At 30.4% G+C, this 17,061-nt stretch overlaps 2 protein-coding genes across 2 annotated transcripts; one reads left to right on the forward strand and one right to left on the reverse strand.

Annotated features, from left to right (window-relative positions):
• The first annotated feature begins 1,572 nt into the window (after positions 1-1,572).
• LOC8264604 (E3 ubiquitin-protein ligase At3g02290) lies at positions 1,573-5,040 on the forward strand. Its single transcript, XM_025159609.2, has 5 exons — positions 1,573-2,158; positions 2,556-2,720; positions 3,228-3,618; positions 3,784-3,893; positions 4,281-5,040. Exons 1-5 carry the CDS (start codon positions 2,132-2,134, stop codon positions 4,305-4,307), a joined length of 720 nt encoding a protein of 239 aa, XP_025015377.2. The 5' UTR covers positions 1,573-2,131; the 3' UTR covers positions 4,308-5,040.
• Positions 5,041-6,862: 1,822 nt separating this feature from the next.
• On the reverse strand, positions 6,863-14,405 carry LOC8264605 (agamous-like MADS-box protein AP1). The gene is made up of 8 exons (XM_002512005.3): positions 13,981-14,405; positions 9,275-9,353; positions 9,049-9,113; positions 8,861-8,960; positions 8,732-8,773; positions 8,051-8,092; positions 7,426-7,541; positions 6,863-7,129 (listed from the first exon to the last, which is right to left on the reverse strand). The coding sequence occupies exons 1-8, from the start codon at positions 14,163-14,165 to the stop codon at positions 7,030-7,032; spliced, it is 729 nt and encodes a 242-aa protein (XP_002512051.2). The 5' UTR covers positions 14,166-14,405; the 3' UTR covers positions 6,863-7,029.
• Positions 14,406-17,061: the final 2,656 nt, after the last annotated feature.

Consider the following 17,061-nt stretch of genomic DNA (forward strand, 5'->3'; position numbering starts at 1 on the left):
TTGAATGATTAAAAGTTTTTATTTTTTGAGAGAGGGTTGACCCTTTAATTTAAACTTTTTCTTTTGTATTAAGTGCGTTATTATAATAGATGTAACGGAAAAGCTATTCGATATTGTATAGCTCATATTCATTAATTTGAGAAAAATTAAAAAAATAATAATAATAATTAAGGAAGGGAATCAGCCAGTGGACCCTAGAGTGACATTTTCAAAATAAACAAAAGTCATGCATTATTTTGTTGAAGGTAAAGATTCACCAACCTACACTAAAACTTTGCAAATATAATTTGGAAGTTAAGAGGTCCTTTCAAGCCTTTAATTGTACGTTCCATTTAAAGAATCAACTCCGGTTTCAATCATATAAATGGGCTGTGTTGTCAGTCTCTAATTGGTAAAACAATTAGTGTTCTTTTATAATCCATCCACAAAAGTGTATTTTAAAACTCGATTCCTCTTTGATATCTCTCTTCAATTTGAGAATTTTCTTCATCCATTCTTTTACAAAAAGGATCGTTTCTTCCCTCACTATACACTAAATAGGCTTTCCAACTAACACTCACAGGCTTAATTAGCAGTATATGAATATTTCAATTTAACAGTTGAAAATATAATATTTTAATTTCTAAATGGTGGGTTGAATTGGTGGTCCTGGCTTCTTCCTTAATTTGTGGTGTGTGCCTTAGTTACTATTACCTAGAGTAAAAGTCTTCCCCTTTGGATTCCAAATGCTAAGCTTTGCAGTGGTTCATCTATATATAACAGCATACAAGGAATGAAGTAGTATCATTGGTTGCTTCTTTTCAATTTGAATATCATACATATATATATATATTTGGAACTTTATTACATTTAACTTGATGTAGATATTATATAATAGTAAATTAGTAGCAAACATTTTTCTTTTGTTTTGTAAAGAGAGAAGTACTTTGTATAATTTTGATTTCACTTGAGAGAAAATGCACTGTTTTAAAAATAATATAATCGATAAACATATGAATCTATATATATATTAGTTTCTGATATTTAAAATTTTTCTGATATGTATGTTTAATTTTTGACACATAAAATTTTTATTTTGACATGTGTACTTACTTTTAACACGTGAGATTCAAATTTATGTATAAATTTATAATTTCTTCAATTAATTTATTGATTTATAAGTTATATTTCTAATTAAACATTGACTCTAATTCTAAAAAAAATAGTATTTTATTATATTTTATTATTATATCAACTAAGCAATAGTTTTCTAACTAGATAATAATACTAATTCTATCATAAAAGATAGCATATTAATTATATTTTAATATTATATTAACTAATAAATTAGTTTTGTAATTAGGTAATAATTCTAATTTTAAAAATAACATCTTAAATTATATTTTTAATATTATATTCAATAATAAATTCATGTTTAATTATATAATAAATTTTTAATTTTAAAAGAATAGTAATATCAATTATTTTGATATATTAATTTATATCATATTAAAATTAATTAATAAATAATTTTTATATAATTATATTAATAAAAAAATTTAAAATTTTAAGAAATTAAATTTATTAAAAAATAATTAATTTGCTATTATTTTTTAAAATTCTATAAATTAATATTAAAATTTTAAAAAATTTATTAAATTATATTTATCAATTTAATTTTATAATCAAAATAATAATAACAGTCGTTCAACGCACGAGTAAGCTACTGGTTTGACTTAACTCTAAAAAAAAAAAGAAAAGAAAGAGCTATTAAAACTATCAATTTAAAGACTATATTTAAAAAAAAAAAATGAAGAAAGAAAGAGACTGGGCGTTTTGATATGAGGTTAGAAAAATACTTTAGGCTTTTCCAATTGGGCTTGACCTAAAGGCTCATTAATCTCTGTTTAGCCGAAAGTGACCCATTAAAGAAGAAAGCAATTTGTTTGACGCCCAAGACTCCTACATTGCTACAAACTTCTTCATTTCAAAAATCTTCTTTTCCTGGTCAATTTAGGCCTTCTTTCTTTTCTTTTTCTCATTTCCTTATTTTGATCTTATTTACTTTGATTCCGTAATCCGATTGTATCTGGGATTTCCTTCTCAGTCTTCTGAGTGTATTACAATGCGTATATGAACATGTTCGTTTTGTATGTTTTTACAGTCGCAAATCACTAAGGTATGCACTCTCTCTCTCTTTTAATTCCTTCCTGTGTTTTAATGTCAATGGCTCTCCATTGTTCCATGTATTTTGGTTGTATCTTTTGTATATTTTATATGTAGACATGCATTAGCTTTTTGTTTTAATTAATCATTTTCTTTAATATGTAATTATATATTGTGGGGCTTTCTTTTGATTATGAGGTTAGCAAAGTAATAATTCTTTCCTTCTCTGAGTTACAGATGCATATATTCGCTAACATATACATCATATTCAATGATAAATATGTCGTATAGAGGCCATTGCTTGGTTTATCACCTTTATTTATTTTCATTGAAAAGTTGAATTATTTTTAACTCTTGTAATCCGTACATGAGCTCAATATTTCAAGCAGTTATTGCAATATTTCTTGCAGAAGCCCGAGTTATTAAAACAGAGAAATATTGGAAGTCAGAAAATGGGTAATCTTTTCTGTTGCTTTCACCCTGAGGATCCTGAAGATAATCATGATCCGAGCAGTTCTCAGAGAGTAGCCTGCAGCATCCGTCTTGATTGTTTAGTGCATACCTTATTCACCAAGGTACATATATATACATAGTTACAACAAAAAGCAAAAGATATTTCAGCTCCATTAGTGGGTGCTTTGATTTTATGTTGCTGCTAAATAGGCAGAAGAACATATCAGTTGAATAGAAATATTGAATGGCTAAGAGTATCAGAATGTCCAGTTCTATGACAGGGAGGGTATAAACTGAGAATATAAATTTCCTGAAAAGTCACATACTGTATCTAAAATTCTGTGGCAAGATGGTCAAATGGAATTTTGGCATATCTGTCACCAATATTAGACAGAGCATGAGTGGATGAAGTTGCAGAATAACTTGCCTTAGGATCTTGTATGCTATTAAGTTTTGTCAAATCAATTTGGTACTACTTCTGTCAAATCAAATTATTCTTGTGCACACCTTAATATGCCACAATTTAATAGAATTGATTTATTCTGTAATGCACTTATTTCCACAAATTAACAAGTAAAAATACAACCTTAAACCTTTTAATAATCATTTGCTAACAATTTTACCTACAGTATGCAGCAGTTTTCGACAAAGGAGATGCGCCGATCGTCCCTGAAGCCATAAATACACAATCTGACACTACCACTGCTGCTACCACCACAGTTCCCCCACAGAACATGTCCTTTGATGTAAATCCCAATCACTCCCATTTGCAACAGGATGAATTGAATTTGCCTGGTGCAAATGCAGCAGAAGCACGTCAAACACAGCACAAAGATGTAGAAGAACAATTGAGAGGTGGAAATGGTACTGTTACAGACAATACTAGTAGTGGAGTTACATCAAATGAGTACGATTCCTCGACGTATCCGATTAGACACTCAAAGGAGAAAATGGAACCTCATCTTCTTAATTTCTATGCTTCCCTTGACGATGAGGATGTCTGCCCCACATGCCTAGAAGGTAAGACTTTGATGAGAATATAAGTGGCCATTTTATCCTCATTTTCAATCCAGGATAAGATACTTCCCCAACTAATTTCTTCTTCAGGATACATGTATTTGATTGATTGTGGTAGTCGTGGCCTTACAGAAATTCAATATTCCTTTCTTGTGTTGACCTTGGCAGAGTACACTTTTGATAATCCGCGGATAGTGACAGAATGCAAGCACCATTACCACCTTGGTTGTATATATGAATGGCAGGAAAGAAGCGAACACTGTCCTGTTTGCGACAAGGTAATGACTTTGTTAGAAAAGTGGTAATCATTTTGTCTAAAACTATCTTCTGCGGAAAATTCATTTTTTAAATTGCTTGAAGTTTTATGAATGGGTTTTAGCTTAATGGTACTGCGGTCGTAAAGCAACTAGGCCATGGAGTCCAATGAACTTAAAGAAGGAAACGAAAGAAAAAAGAAAGAAATTGCAGTACTAGCTTTCTAGTTGGTTTACATTTGTACTAGAAGCTTTATGATGTAGTTCAGCAATGCATTTCTGTTAAATTCTAGTTGAAGTTCTCAGGTCACACTGAAAAGATATTCCTTATTCACCATGCTTTCTTTTAATTATAATGAAGTTTAGGTGCCGTTACTAATGAATGTGATCCTTCTTGGAATAATGATTCAGGTGATGGTATTTCATGAAACAACCTGAAGATTCTCAGTAGCCTAGCTGCAGGATGCAAGACTTGAAGATGCATGATACAGCTCACGCACATATTTCTTGTTTTTTCATACTTAAATTGGAATATATACAGATTCATTTTCGCAAGCAATTCACCTTATTTTCTAGGCTCATTTCTTGGGATTTTTTCTTTCATGAAATTTGTTTCGCATGTTTAAGCACAGAAATGAAAAACTACTTTCCTTGTGTCAAAATGTGCAGCAGATGGATGGTGGAAACTTCATTGACTATTTATGAACTACGCAAATGTCATATAATTTATTGGGTGCAATGGTATTTACTTACTAAAACATATAAGATCCTAGAGCTATAAAATCTTAGTACGTAAAATGAAAGTTTCAGTGCTAAAGAAAATCTTATTATTTCGTTTTCTTCTTTTATTATGAGTTAACCAACAAATCGATAGTTAAATGATTAATTCTTTCACTAATAGAATGGACGATTTTTTTTTTCTTTTTTAATTTAGTTTTTGGTTTTGAACTAAAACCAACTAGATTTCTTATTGACTTTCTTTCCAAACTGTATAATATAATTAATTAATGGGAGATTCTTACTTCCTTAATGATCAAACTGAGACTAATGTTGGGTTTATTTACAAAGCGATGTTCAAATTCGGAAGCTCAAATAATTCATGGATTTCTTCTTCTTCTTTAGCCTCTCGTACAGATGACGAAACGCTGCCTTAATTTTTATTGGGGAACTTGATTTGTGTTCTATGGTCATTTATGCCTCAGTTTGACTCGATTATATTGACTTCCATTGAAACAAGATAATAGAAATAAAAACGAAAAAACAAAAAGGAGAGTTGAGTAGGAGAAAATGTTAAATAGTCTTTTTTAAAAAGCCTTTTTTTTCAAGAAAAAAATATTAAAATTTGTTTTAATTTTAAAAATCACTTTTAAATAGATAAAATATTTTAACATTCAACCCTAATCCCAAATAGGAAGAGGGGGAAATAATTATTGTCTAACTTAAAAGACCAATTAGTAATTAGCTTTAGTTAATCATTTTGAGCCAGTAGTATGAGTTTAAAATTTAACTTATAGTGAATCAGAAAATCTAAATTCGCAACGATTATAGTATCTCACACCAATGAAAATATAAATTTTTAATTTTTAATTTTTTTAGCTTAATATATATCTACTAATTAATTTGCATTAACTAGTTTAGGCTAATGGTTTCAATCTGAAAATCAGATGGATCAGTTGAATTTGAGCTGTTACTTCTAGGGCAGCATAAATTTCTTTTCAACACAATGATGAAACTTTAAAGGACATAACAAAAAGGAAAAATAAGGTTATTAAAGTAAGATATCTATACTCATTATTCATAAATGTCATTGACAAAATCTTACCCAAAAGTAATAAAGATTCTGGGGTTAACTTTGTATAGCAATATATACTAAAGTACCAATTTTAAAATGTCTACTGTAAGAATTCCTTCTCCTAATGCTAAAAAGAAACGAAATTTAAAATATTATAACCTTATTTTGCCTTTTAGATGTTGAATATATAAACTACCAAAGAAATCTTGCAGTTTGCTCATCTTAGCTGCAAAACTATAATAAGAATGAAAAAGGAAAAGAAAGCAGACTCAATCTTGCAGTTTGCTTGAAAGTTTTGGTCTTTGAAAGGAAGAGAAAATCCTTCTTTGGATGTTTAAACAATGGCTTTTGTTTGGCAGCTTTAACTGCCTCCAAAGTAGACTTGACTCCACTATCCCTTCTTCAATATTTCCAGTTTTCTATCACTTCCTATAACATTCAGACCAAATCTGACTTTTTTATGAAATTCGCATTTACATTTGTCTTATTTCAATCTTTTTCCATTCAAAACATTTTAGTCGATCCATAAAAAAAATAAAAATAAAATAAAATAATCTATCTATAATTTAATCTTCACATTTCAATTTCTACTTCAGATAATATTTTAATTTGAAAAAATTTTAAAAAAATCATTTTAATCCTCAAATTTCAAAAAATTATAAGAACTAAAAGGTACTAACAAGAGACAATTTGAAATATAGACAAAAATATAATTTTATTTTAAAATGAGGGACAAAAATGAAATTTCATAGAACACAGTTCAATTTTCAAAAGTCAAAACAAATTTTAAAAATCTGTATGCATAAATTTTGTTGGATTTTAAAGATTTACTCAAATACCTGTGTAGAATACTTATACTAATTATTATTTTTATTTGATAAGCAACGAGGAACAGGGTTCGTAGCAATAAGCTTATGAATGTTGCTAGGAACATACGTACGTTAATGATTCAACAGCATCTCTAGTAGTACTATGCTTAAACCAATAAAGTGCTGACATATTGACTTAATCTCTATTCTTGAATTCTAAGCATAAGAGAATTTCTTTTTTCTTCCCTTTCTGTGTAAAGAAATGGTTTCCAAGACAGATTTAATCAAAGATTTAAATCATCTTAAAAAGAAAGGGTTCAATGTCTACATGGAAGCAAAGATCAAGTAGTATCTTAAATTATACATTAATTCAACATTCCAATATACACATTTGTCATGCATCGAAATCTTGATAGGATAATTATCAAGTCCAGTGATCATATTAATAGTTTTCTCATATTTGTTACCTTCAATAATGATTCATGTCCATATTAACAAATCAAAGCCTTGATGAGGACATTTTGCAGCTGCGGTGCATGTCTTTCTTCGAGCAGTTAGTTCATGTGGTGAAGCATCCAAGGTGACATGAATATATGGGTTCCAGGGTAAGGTCGAGCTCGTTCCTCCTCACTTCTTGTCCTTCTTCCTGGTAAGTGCCACTGGATTGCATACCAAACAATACATGGTGAGTTAATCACAGGACTAATTAAAATTAGTCTAAATAAATTTCTCGCAACTTTAATCAGAAGTTTTTAATTTCAATTTGAATTTAAATTTTCTTAGAAGTAAAGCTTTTGCGATGAGTTTTATAAAACAAAGGACAAATGGCCTGTTTGCGTTTTAAAAAGAAATGCTCAAATGCTAGAAATACTTAATTACTGGCTTACAGAGACAGTTGTAGAAAAGTATACGTGCATAACTATGGAGTAACAGCATCACAGCAGGGATAAATTACCCAATGTTTAGACATGGAAGTGGTGGCTGTGGCATAAGGAAGGGTGACACATTATTGCCATGGTTTTGCTGCTCCCAAAGTGCCTGCTGTGCCACTGCCTTCTCCTTCTCCTTAATCTATTACCAAATCAAAAGTAGGCAGTGATACAGTACTTATCATTCTGTTTTACAAACCTAAAATATTCATGAAATGTAATCTCGAGCCATGTTAAATTAATAAAATGGGCATACAACACTTTGACCTTCACAATTCAAGTTAACATGGCCTTTTTGAATGTTGTGATTTTTCTCCGTCTTTGCAATGCTCGAGTAGCAATTAGCTAACTAGCAAAAGATCCTTACAAGTGTAAGTTTGGGATATTTTCCATCTAATAGTATGATACCATATTGTAACAATTCATTTCCTGAAATCTTTTCCTGATCCTCTTAAAACTAAAGGAACAGTGCGAATTCACTTGGCTCCACAAGTTTCAACTTGCTTTATCTTTGGTGACTGGCTTAGGCCTAATTTCCATGCAATTGACTTAGTTTAATCCTTTATATACTAACACAGGAGTCAATTCTCACTTTACAAGTTAAATCAGAGAATTATCTATCTATTATACTGAATACTGGAGGCAGCTCACCTGCTTTGATAGCATGTTATTTTGCTCTTGTATTGCCTTCTCCTGTCATAAATCACCCCAAAAAGAAAATGATGACACTATATATAGAGCTAATTCGGGTCAAGATTAGTTATAAAGAGGAAACAAAGAACAAGCTCATTTCACGTTTTCCTTTTTTTTTTTTCTTTTTTATCTTATTGAGTACTCATAGTCATAGAAGAGTGAAATCCTTACTTCTATACCTGAACAAAATAAAATAGAAACCAGCTCGAGAGAATAAAACATGAGCCTATTATTGAGGTAAGAGAAAAAAAAAAAAAAAAGCTGCATTCTCTACTGCCAACGAATACATTATATTTAGACCTTGAACAGTTTTAGAACACAAAAAATTAGTATACAGAACCCTAGTAGAGATCAACTACATTTTGCTGCAGGCTAATGGCTAGGCCTTTTTGATCTTTTGTCAGCCACTACGTTTAGCCTTTCCCTAGACTCTTTCTTGTAAATAGTAATGGTAGGACAATCACACGCCCTAGGTTGTTCTTCTATGCATAAAGTTCTCTCTGCAATTTCCTCTATTGCTTCTAAGTCATAATCAAAGTCCTCAGCTGAAGTGGAATGTGATCACAGCAATTCAACTAACTCTAAGTCAGTAGCCTAGAAGTATAAGATGCATTTTGATCAGTCGAGATAATGCATTACCTTTTTCTGAAGCTCAGAGATGGACTCAAACATCAGTTGGTTCTGAAAGAAAGAAACATGACTAGTGTCAGCTGGTATAAAGTAAAAGGAAATGCAATGAACTACAAATCTAGAGCAGTATCAATTTACTTTTCTCGTCCGGATGTGCTTTAGAGCAGTATCAAGCTGTTGCTCCAAGTTCTGTAGCTCTTTCAGGGTCAAAGAGTCTAGATCTTCTCCCAAATAATGCCTGGTAAAGGTTTAGAGTGAATTGCCGTACAAGTCAAATAATTTAAGTAAATTAACAAGGACACTAATGCATTCAGGTCAGTATATACCTATGGTTTCTTTGTAAAAGCTCAACCTTTGCCTTGAGTCTGTTATACTCCAGGGTCCAATTCTCCTGCATAATCAAACTCATGGTTGAGAAAACCTTTATTCCATTCATATGGATAACGAGACAAACATACTCCGAAGAAATATAGCAAAGGGTCATATATGACGCTCGGCTGGTATTACTCGCAGGCCACAGGTAATTCCTGATCAGAGTCGAATAGGGCATACCTGTGAGTTAAGATCAGTTGCTACAAGCTGCCTTTCTGCATATGAATACCTCTCGTAGCGTTCAAGAATCCTTTCCATGCTGTTGCCCAAGAATATGATCAATAACAATCAGTCCAAGGCAAGAAATTTCTATTGCACAAAAAAGAGAACACAATACCTGATCTTCAATTAACATTTTTATTCGCTGATATACATTAAACTCTTATAGCACGATAAATTTTCATGTGTTGATCCGTGTCTAGAGATCTGGGGCATCATATATAGTGTTCGTACTTGAAATAAAGCTTGTTTTATTTGTTAAATCAGGGAGGAATTTAGTTGAGATAAAAGGGAGACACAAAATCAGATATATGCCTAAAAGCAAGTGAACAAAAGACCAAGAATAGCTAAGAAGGTAATTTAACAGTTGTCCATAAACGCCGAGATGATAAGACAACTTGATGAAAAAGCTAAGAAAAAAATTTTCTTCAATAATGGCATATTGTCTTCCTTAGTTATGAAAATAACTTCACAAAACTACTTCTTGGTACCACAAAAAAAAAAAAAAAAACACATAAAAACCAAAAAATAGCAGATTAAAGAACGTTGCGAGCATACATCTTTCGATGAAGCAAGGATGGTCAATTAGAAAGTGGCGGCTGGTATGATGTTTCATAAGGGAAAGCAATTTCTAGCCTTAATTTAAGTCCCTCTTGTGCACCAAAAATCAATCACTATTTGACAATCATGTGATATATTAGAGAGACACAATCATGCATGTCAACTAGTGATTGATTTTAATATATGAAAGAGCCAGTACACCAAGATTAGGCAAGTATGACACACTCGAAAATATAAATTTTCCACTAATGATACTTGTAAAAAAAGAGCATGATAATACTAAGAAATCTACTTAGGTATCAAGAAAAAGAACATGCAATGAATGAATCAGAGAAGAGAAGAGAAAGCAGCATGGAATATAGGAAATAAACTGCCAAATAGCATAAGAAAAAATTCTAGGCAATAAACTAATAAATAGCGTAACCCCTTTACATGCACTTTCAGAATTAGGTCATCTCTAAATACGACCCCATGATTAACAGTTTCGTACGGCATAATTGATTAAGGTAGAGGGTAAGTAGTAGCTCTAGAATATAACGAGGATATAATTAACAGGCCTCACATATATATAAATACAGTAATAAAACATCTTGCACTATCAAGACATGCATACAAGTGATGAGATACTATTTTCCAGAACGTTAGGTATATTGGATAATCACTCATTAAAGATCAGAAAAAGAAAATATTCGCACACACTCCTGACAAGCTCGAATTAAGGCTCATCTTCATCTAATAAATATAAAGAATTCAAGCTATAGGTTTTACCAATTTGTACTCGACCTTAGAGATGTTTGGACGAGGGTGCAAAGTTCACAATCGAGAGAAACCAATTAATTGAAAAATGTTACGACGACTAGCTCTAAGTTTTCTAAGATAACCAATATATAAGTAGTATAGAATGGCTTGGCTCCTTTTTCTTTTTTTAGCTTTTATTTAACGAATATATTTCATAGTTTGGATAGGTAAACTACACTCCTAGACACTAAGATTTATCTTAAATTCTATTAATTGCATCAGTAATTTGTGATTTATTTAATTATAGTGGATGAATTTTAATTTTATTTAATCGTAGCATTAGTTCTAATATGAGCAAGAGTTAAATATAATGGACTCTTTCATACTGATATGCCGAGGTAACTAAATATGCATAACTAAATATTTAGATAGTCGATGGAGTATTACAAAATCAGGCTGGACAGATAACTTGTATAAAGGCATTGACCAATCTAAAGGATGCAACACCTTAAACTAAAGCTCCCTGTTTTTATTAGGCAACGCAAATTTTCTTGAACATGTAGGTGGGAAAAGTAAAATCTGGGCTACAGTGGAAAGTCATAGCGGTGAGTGTTTTTTTTTATTTATTTTTCATTACAATCGCGACTAGAGATTAAACGTCTTGCTTGTTCTTAATAATTCAAGTTAAATCATTCAGCTTTTATTGATCAACCAATTTTCTGTTGATCATTTCTCTGATAGCCTATATATAATGGTATTTTCCTCAGATAGCCTGTATCTAATGATATATCCCTAAATAATAACTCCTGCAATAGAATGCTTATATATTCAAATATAATATATTTTGTTAAATAAATGTTTGACACAGTTAGATTCCTTTAAACTGCAACATGCACCCATGGAGAATTCATAATAATAAAAAACAATATGCATACAGTCACAGGTTATGAAGATTAAAAAAATTAAAGTACGAACTAAATATCTTCTTTAATGACTCGAAGAAAGCAAAGTAACAATTTCAGGAAGATAGAAGAAAATAGGCTGAAGCATACCTAGCATCAGTACTGCCACTCCATAAACACTATAACGATTGTTAATTATTTTTAAGCAGAATACATATTTAAACACATGATTTGATAATTTAGTTATTTCAACATCTTAATTTTCAATTTAAACTTACAAACACTAGTTTTTGATTTAACCTAATAAACAATTGAACTTTATTTTTTTATAATATTTAAATACTTATGAGCAATACGCGTGAATAAATTGAAAAAGGCCACATGTCGAAAAGTATTTAAATATCATAAATTAAGAAGTTAAGATATCTATTAGGTTATTTCGGAAGTTAAAGTATTAAAGTGATCAAATTAATAAAATTTAGGTGTGCAAATTTAGCCTGTCTTTAGGCAGCATACTATCGCTTCAATTACTTTTTGTTTTATTTTATAAATATATAACTAGTTATTGCAAAATTATTTATCTAATAAGCTATTGCACTAATAATTTTTTCTAGCAAAATATAAAGATGGAATAATAAATTATTGGGTTAGAAAATAATAAGAAAACGAAGCATTATTAATAGTTTTCAATCAACTAAAATATGTTGGCAGAATTATGTGGTTATCACTCCCAAGTCAAAAGAATTAACCTAAATACATAATGAATTTAATTTTTCAACTATACAATTATACTACTATTACGGCTTTTATTTAGTCTTGTTTTATGTTTTAGTTGGTATATTATTTCTTAATTCTATGAGATTAGTATTATTAATTTCTCTAATCAATCTTTTCCTATTTGTATCACACAAAAAGGTTCATATTAGTTTACACAAAATAATATTATACACTAGGAAGTTTCTTTAAGATTTGAAATTGTATACATCTCCAATAGAAATTCTCTTAAAAGTGAATTCATTTTAAACAAAGTACATATAATTACTCGCAGATGATAAACAGTCCATGTCCTCTTATAATATTCAATATTCTGCACAAGATTCCACCCTCATTCTAAAAGTGAATCAACAGATTCAGAACCATGATACTTTTTATATTTGAAATGTAAACCATGAGTTTCTTGTCATACTAATTACATTATTACATCGTCCATGTTCCAGACAAAAGAATTACTAAAATAAAACTTTCTTAAACCAAGGGCTCAGACAGAAAAAGAAAAGCATACAAACAGTTTTAAGGAATTGCCAAAGTCCGTGCAATTCGCAGGTTGGAAATAGTACGGCTAGTTACTCTATGATGCCAAACCAAACAAAACATAGCTAGAAAGAGATCATGGATCCGCTTTTGCCTTGTTAACATTAGGGTTTTGCACTGAAATTTGGACCAGCTTTTAAAAGAGAGTAGGTACATAGTTTTTCCCAACAAAGAAGTTCAAAATCTATAATATTCCTCTTCCCCATACATGCAGAATATCACACATGCAGACAACAATGCACCTGTAGTTTAGTACTGGTCGAATTGCCAGTTGATCCGAGACAGATGTCAAGATGGGTAGCAGAAAGCAGACTCATACTATGTTTTAATTTCTTGTAGAAATCTAAGACAAAAGAAACACAGAAGGGCAAAAGAGAGAGAGAGTAAAGAAGAAAAAACAAGAAAGAAAACATTTAAGTCAAAAAACAAAATTTCTCTCTCTTTCTTACTTTCTTTCTTTTACATGAAAGTCTTGCACCAAAGACTTGTATAAAAGATTAGTAGTCCCTCAGTCAATAACGAACATACACACTGGATTGCAATACCCAATGGTCTACTTAAGACGAAGAGAAAGAGAAAAGAAAAGAAAAGATAACTGCACTACTAATTGCATTTCTGAATGGACAAGACTTAGTAAAGCATCTTGAGGTTGTTAATACATAAATTAAGTACGTTTTAAGATGCTAACTGTCTGTATCAAAATTCTATAATAAATCAAAAAGAGGACTTTGATGGACATAGAGAGAGTCCGTTCTTGATTTCACAGGGGGAAAAAAACAAAACAAAAGAAGAGATTATGTTTATTATGAAGTCATTCTACATGATAGCTATGTATATACACCCCATGTCCCGATTGTTATGTACGAAACACAAATATTGGTAAAGATATTCTGAGAAGAAGGGAAAAAAAAAAAAAAAGCAGTCATGAAACCAAGAGAAAAATGTCACCAGTGAGTTAAAGAGTTTGAAAATTTATGTTCAAGACAGAAACAAAAATCTACACAGAAAAAGACCCAGATCTTATCTTATAAGAAATAAAAGAAAAAGAAGAAAAAAGAAAAACCTAAACCCAGAGAAGAAAAATACAAGATAAATGATATAGCATATCAAAGAGAAGGAAGAAAAAAGGTAGGAGAAAGTGAATAGAGTTAGTACCAAGAATCAGTGGAGTATTCAAAGAGCTTCCCTTTATGAGAGAAAACGATCAGAGCAACTTCAGCGTCGCATAAAACTGAGATCTCATGAGCCTTCTTCAACAATCCACCTCTTCTTTTTGAAAATGTCACTTGCCTATTGATCTTGTTTTCTATCCTCTTCAACTGAACCCTACCTCTTCCCATCGTTTTTCTTTCTCTCTGTAATTTTTTTTTTCTTTTTTGTTTTTTGTCTCTCAAATCTTTGTTTCCTCAAAATAACCCAACAAACAAAACCCAAGAAAAAACCAAAAAAGAAACACCAACACCTGAACCGAACCCAAAAGAGAGAAAGATTTGTAGATAAATAGAGAAAGAAAGTTATAAATGGTTTGGGTCTTTCCCTTCTTCTTGCTACATGTGAAGTATTCCCAAGAAAGCATGCATATTATATATAGAATAGAATGTGAAAATGGTAAGATAGATAGAGATTGGGGGTTATAAGGGAATTGGCAGGTTTCAACAAAACCAGAGTGGTTTCTCGAGAATGCGCTGTCGAGTTCCCATTGGGTAGGAGCTGTACGCTCCAGTCCTTTCTGTCTGATGAGTAAGAACTTCATATTTGTTTATTCTTTAATTTTATTTTTCTTTTATTAATCATAAAAATAAAAATGGAATTAAGCTTTTCGTTCTTCTCTTTGTTATAGATTTGTTTTTCTTTGTCCAATTATGTTATAGTTTTTCGTGTATTTATATAGAATAGGAGCAGTAGCTACTGCAGGTGGTGGTGTCAGGTATCTACCCAGTATAGAAGCAAACCCAATAGTATATGGGTCTTGTGTCACCCGTCGTTTGGAAAGTGAAGAATGAAAATAGGAGAGTAAATAGATAAATTCTTTCTATTAAGATATAGAGAAAAACAATAATAAGAGAATAAAAGTTGGTTTTTGAAATTTAAGCATTTAATTTTACACTTACATAATGAGTTATTGTAGGGTAAAATAGTGATTTGAAATATATTTTTATTGAAAATAAGTAAATAGTTGGCTAATTTAAAATTAAACTCAATTTATAAACTAAAAATTTAAAATTCTTCTGAATTTTAAATAATAGATTTATATTTATGTTTGGTGTAACCCGCAACTAATATGAAATAACAAGTATGTATGATTCTTTTACACTCCGACATTTGATGATTGACACATGCTTTGTTATTTATCTGTTTGGTATATAAATGAAAATATACATCAAACTTAGCTAAAAGAAATGTATTTTAAATTAGATGAAAGTAAATTTTTACTCTAGTTTAGTGTATACATTATAAGAAATAGAAAAGTGATACATATATATAAATGATTTATACATATTTATTATTATTTAAAATTAATAATTATGTCTCAATTATTTATCGGTTTGATATATAAATGGGAATAGACACTAAATTTAGATAACAATATTTTTAAAATGAAATGGAATATAAAAGATAAATCGTGATAGGACGGGGTGTATTAAATAAAAAACAAATCACTATCACAGCCATATTTCCTATACGATCTCAATCGGAAAATGGTGTCGAAATCTTGAAAGGAAAGAATTGAAACCTGTGATTCTAAACATGGAATATTACGATGGGTTATGATAAATCTCAAAAATAGGCAACTTGCTGTATATTTTTTTTTAATTTTCTTTGTTTATATATTGTAATTGCTATAAAAGTAAATAACATAAAAAGTTTGCTTCGGTCTAATCAGAGACACTTTAATTAATAACTAAACAAATAAAATGTTTATGAAATATAAACTGGTTTCCTTTTTCCGATGTTTTTCTCTGAGGTTGTCTTGTTCGACTGTGTTTCCTTGGAGAAGTGTCACTACTTTTTTCATGTACTTGTGTTTCCCATGATTTTTCATCAATTGGAAAAATGCATGCGCTTCTATCTTTTTCTAATTACGCATATGATATAGATAGTTGCCAAATCATCCTCATTCTGAACCTAAGATAATAGAGAGTTTTAAATCAGAAATGCAGTAAAGGGTCATTTTTATTATTAAAGTTTCTTTTCAGTATGATTCTATTTTGAGAACCCTCAATAAAATATGCTATATATGTTTGGAGATTCAAAAAATGCAAATTTTATTTTGCCAGTGTCACTTTAATGATTGGTAGTTAGAATAAGAAAGTATTGTCACCCTCCATAATAATAATAACAATAATATAGAGTAAATACTGAGCCAACGGATGAAGGACTTTGATTATATTTCGAGCACAGACAAGCATGAAAATTCAATAATAATGAAAAAACGACCCAGCCTTTTTCTTTTTTTAAAGTACAAAATTACATGAGAAATTTGGCTCCTCAAATGTTATGATTTTTTATCCAAGAACTTTTAAAGAGGTCGATCAAAAATTCTTGTCCAAGAAATTTGGCTCATTCTAAAATTTTCTGAAATTTAATATATTTACTTTGTAGTTTCCAATTTTCAAGACAAATTACCAAACATTATCTGATGTGTAGTATTAACCTTTTATATATATACTATCAATTATTTTTTAGCTTCTTTTTATTATAACATTCAATTAATTTTAAGAGCTCCTCTTTATTTAGACATTTCGTTTTTATTTTAGCGTCTATTCCCCACTTTTATCATACCACTTCTCCAGACTACATTGTTCCAAAATCATTCTCTTTGAATTACCGTTAAGAAAATCATTATCAGTTCTATTTACTTTACACAAATGAACAATATGATAAGTTTTCGGTGTTCATAATTCTTTCCATTTAAATGGAATTGTGAGACCTCTTTATAAGAATTTCAATCGGATTTATAAAGTTAGGGTACTCTTTGAAGTAAAATGATATTTACAGGCCCAAAATATATATATATGGAAAAGCAGTCATCTTAGGTTTCTTAATTAATTATGAGAATCAAGATTTGGAGTCTAAATTCTGTAGATGATGTGTCTAATTTAGTACTCGCAAATGCATGAACCGTTGCTATAGTAAGGGGTAAGTTCACCAGGAGGTCGATCTCTCAAGAAACTATGAAGCAACATATTATAAAGACTAATTATTAACACAAAATAATAAAAAAAAAAAAAGCTA

The sequence above is a fragment of the Ricinus communis genome, chromosome 1 (genome assembly GCF_019578655.1).
Source record: "Ricinus communis isolate WT05 ecotype wild-type chromosome 1, ASM1957865v1, whole genome shotgun sequence".
Lineage (NCBI taxonomy): Eukaryota > Viridiplantae > Streptophyta > Magnoliopsida > Malpighiales > Euphorbiaceae > Ricinus > Ricinus communis.

Excerpts from the sequence above, each read along its gene's own strand:
- LOC8264604 (XM_025159609.2), top strand. The coding sequence starts at position 2,132 with ATGTTTTTACAGTCGCAAATCACTAAG. Across the intron at positions 2,721-3,227 it reads TGCATACCTTATTCACCAAG|TATGCAGCAGTTTTCGACAA; the intron begins GTACATATATAT and ends TTTTACCTACAG. Across the intron at positions 3,619-3,783 it reads CTGCCCCACATGCCTAGAAG|AGTACACTTTTGATAATCCG; the intron begins GTAAGACTTTGA and ends TGACCTTGGCAG.
- LOC8264605 (XM_002512005.3), bottom strand. The coding sequence starts at position 14,165 with ATGGGAAGAGGTAGGGTTCAGTTGAAGAGGATAGAAAACAAGATCAAT. Across the intron at positions 8,774-8,860 it reads AGCACATCCGGACGAGAAAA|AACCAACTGATGTTTGAGTC; the intron begins GTAAATTGATAC and ends TCTTTCTTTCAG. Across the intron at positions 7,542-8,050 it reads ATAACATGCTATCAAAGCAG|ATTAAGGAGAAGGAGAAGGC; the intron begins GTGAGCTGCCTC and ends ATTTGGTAATAG.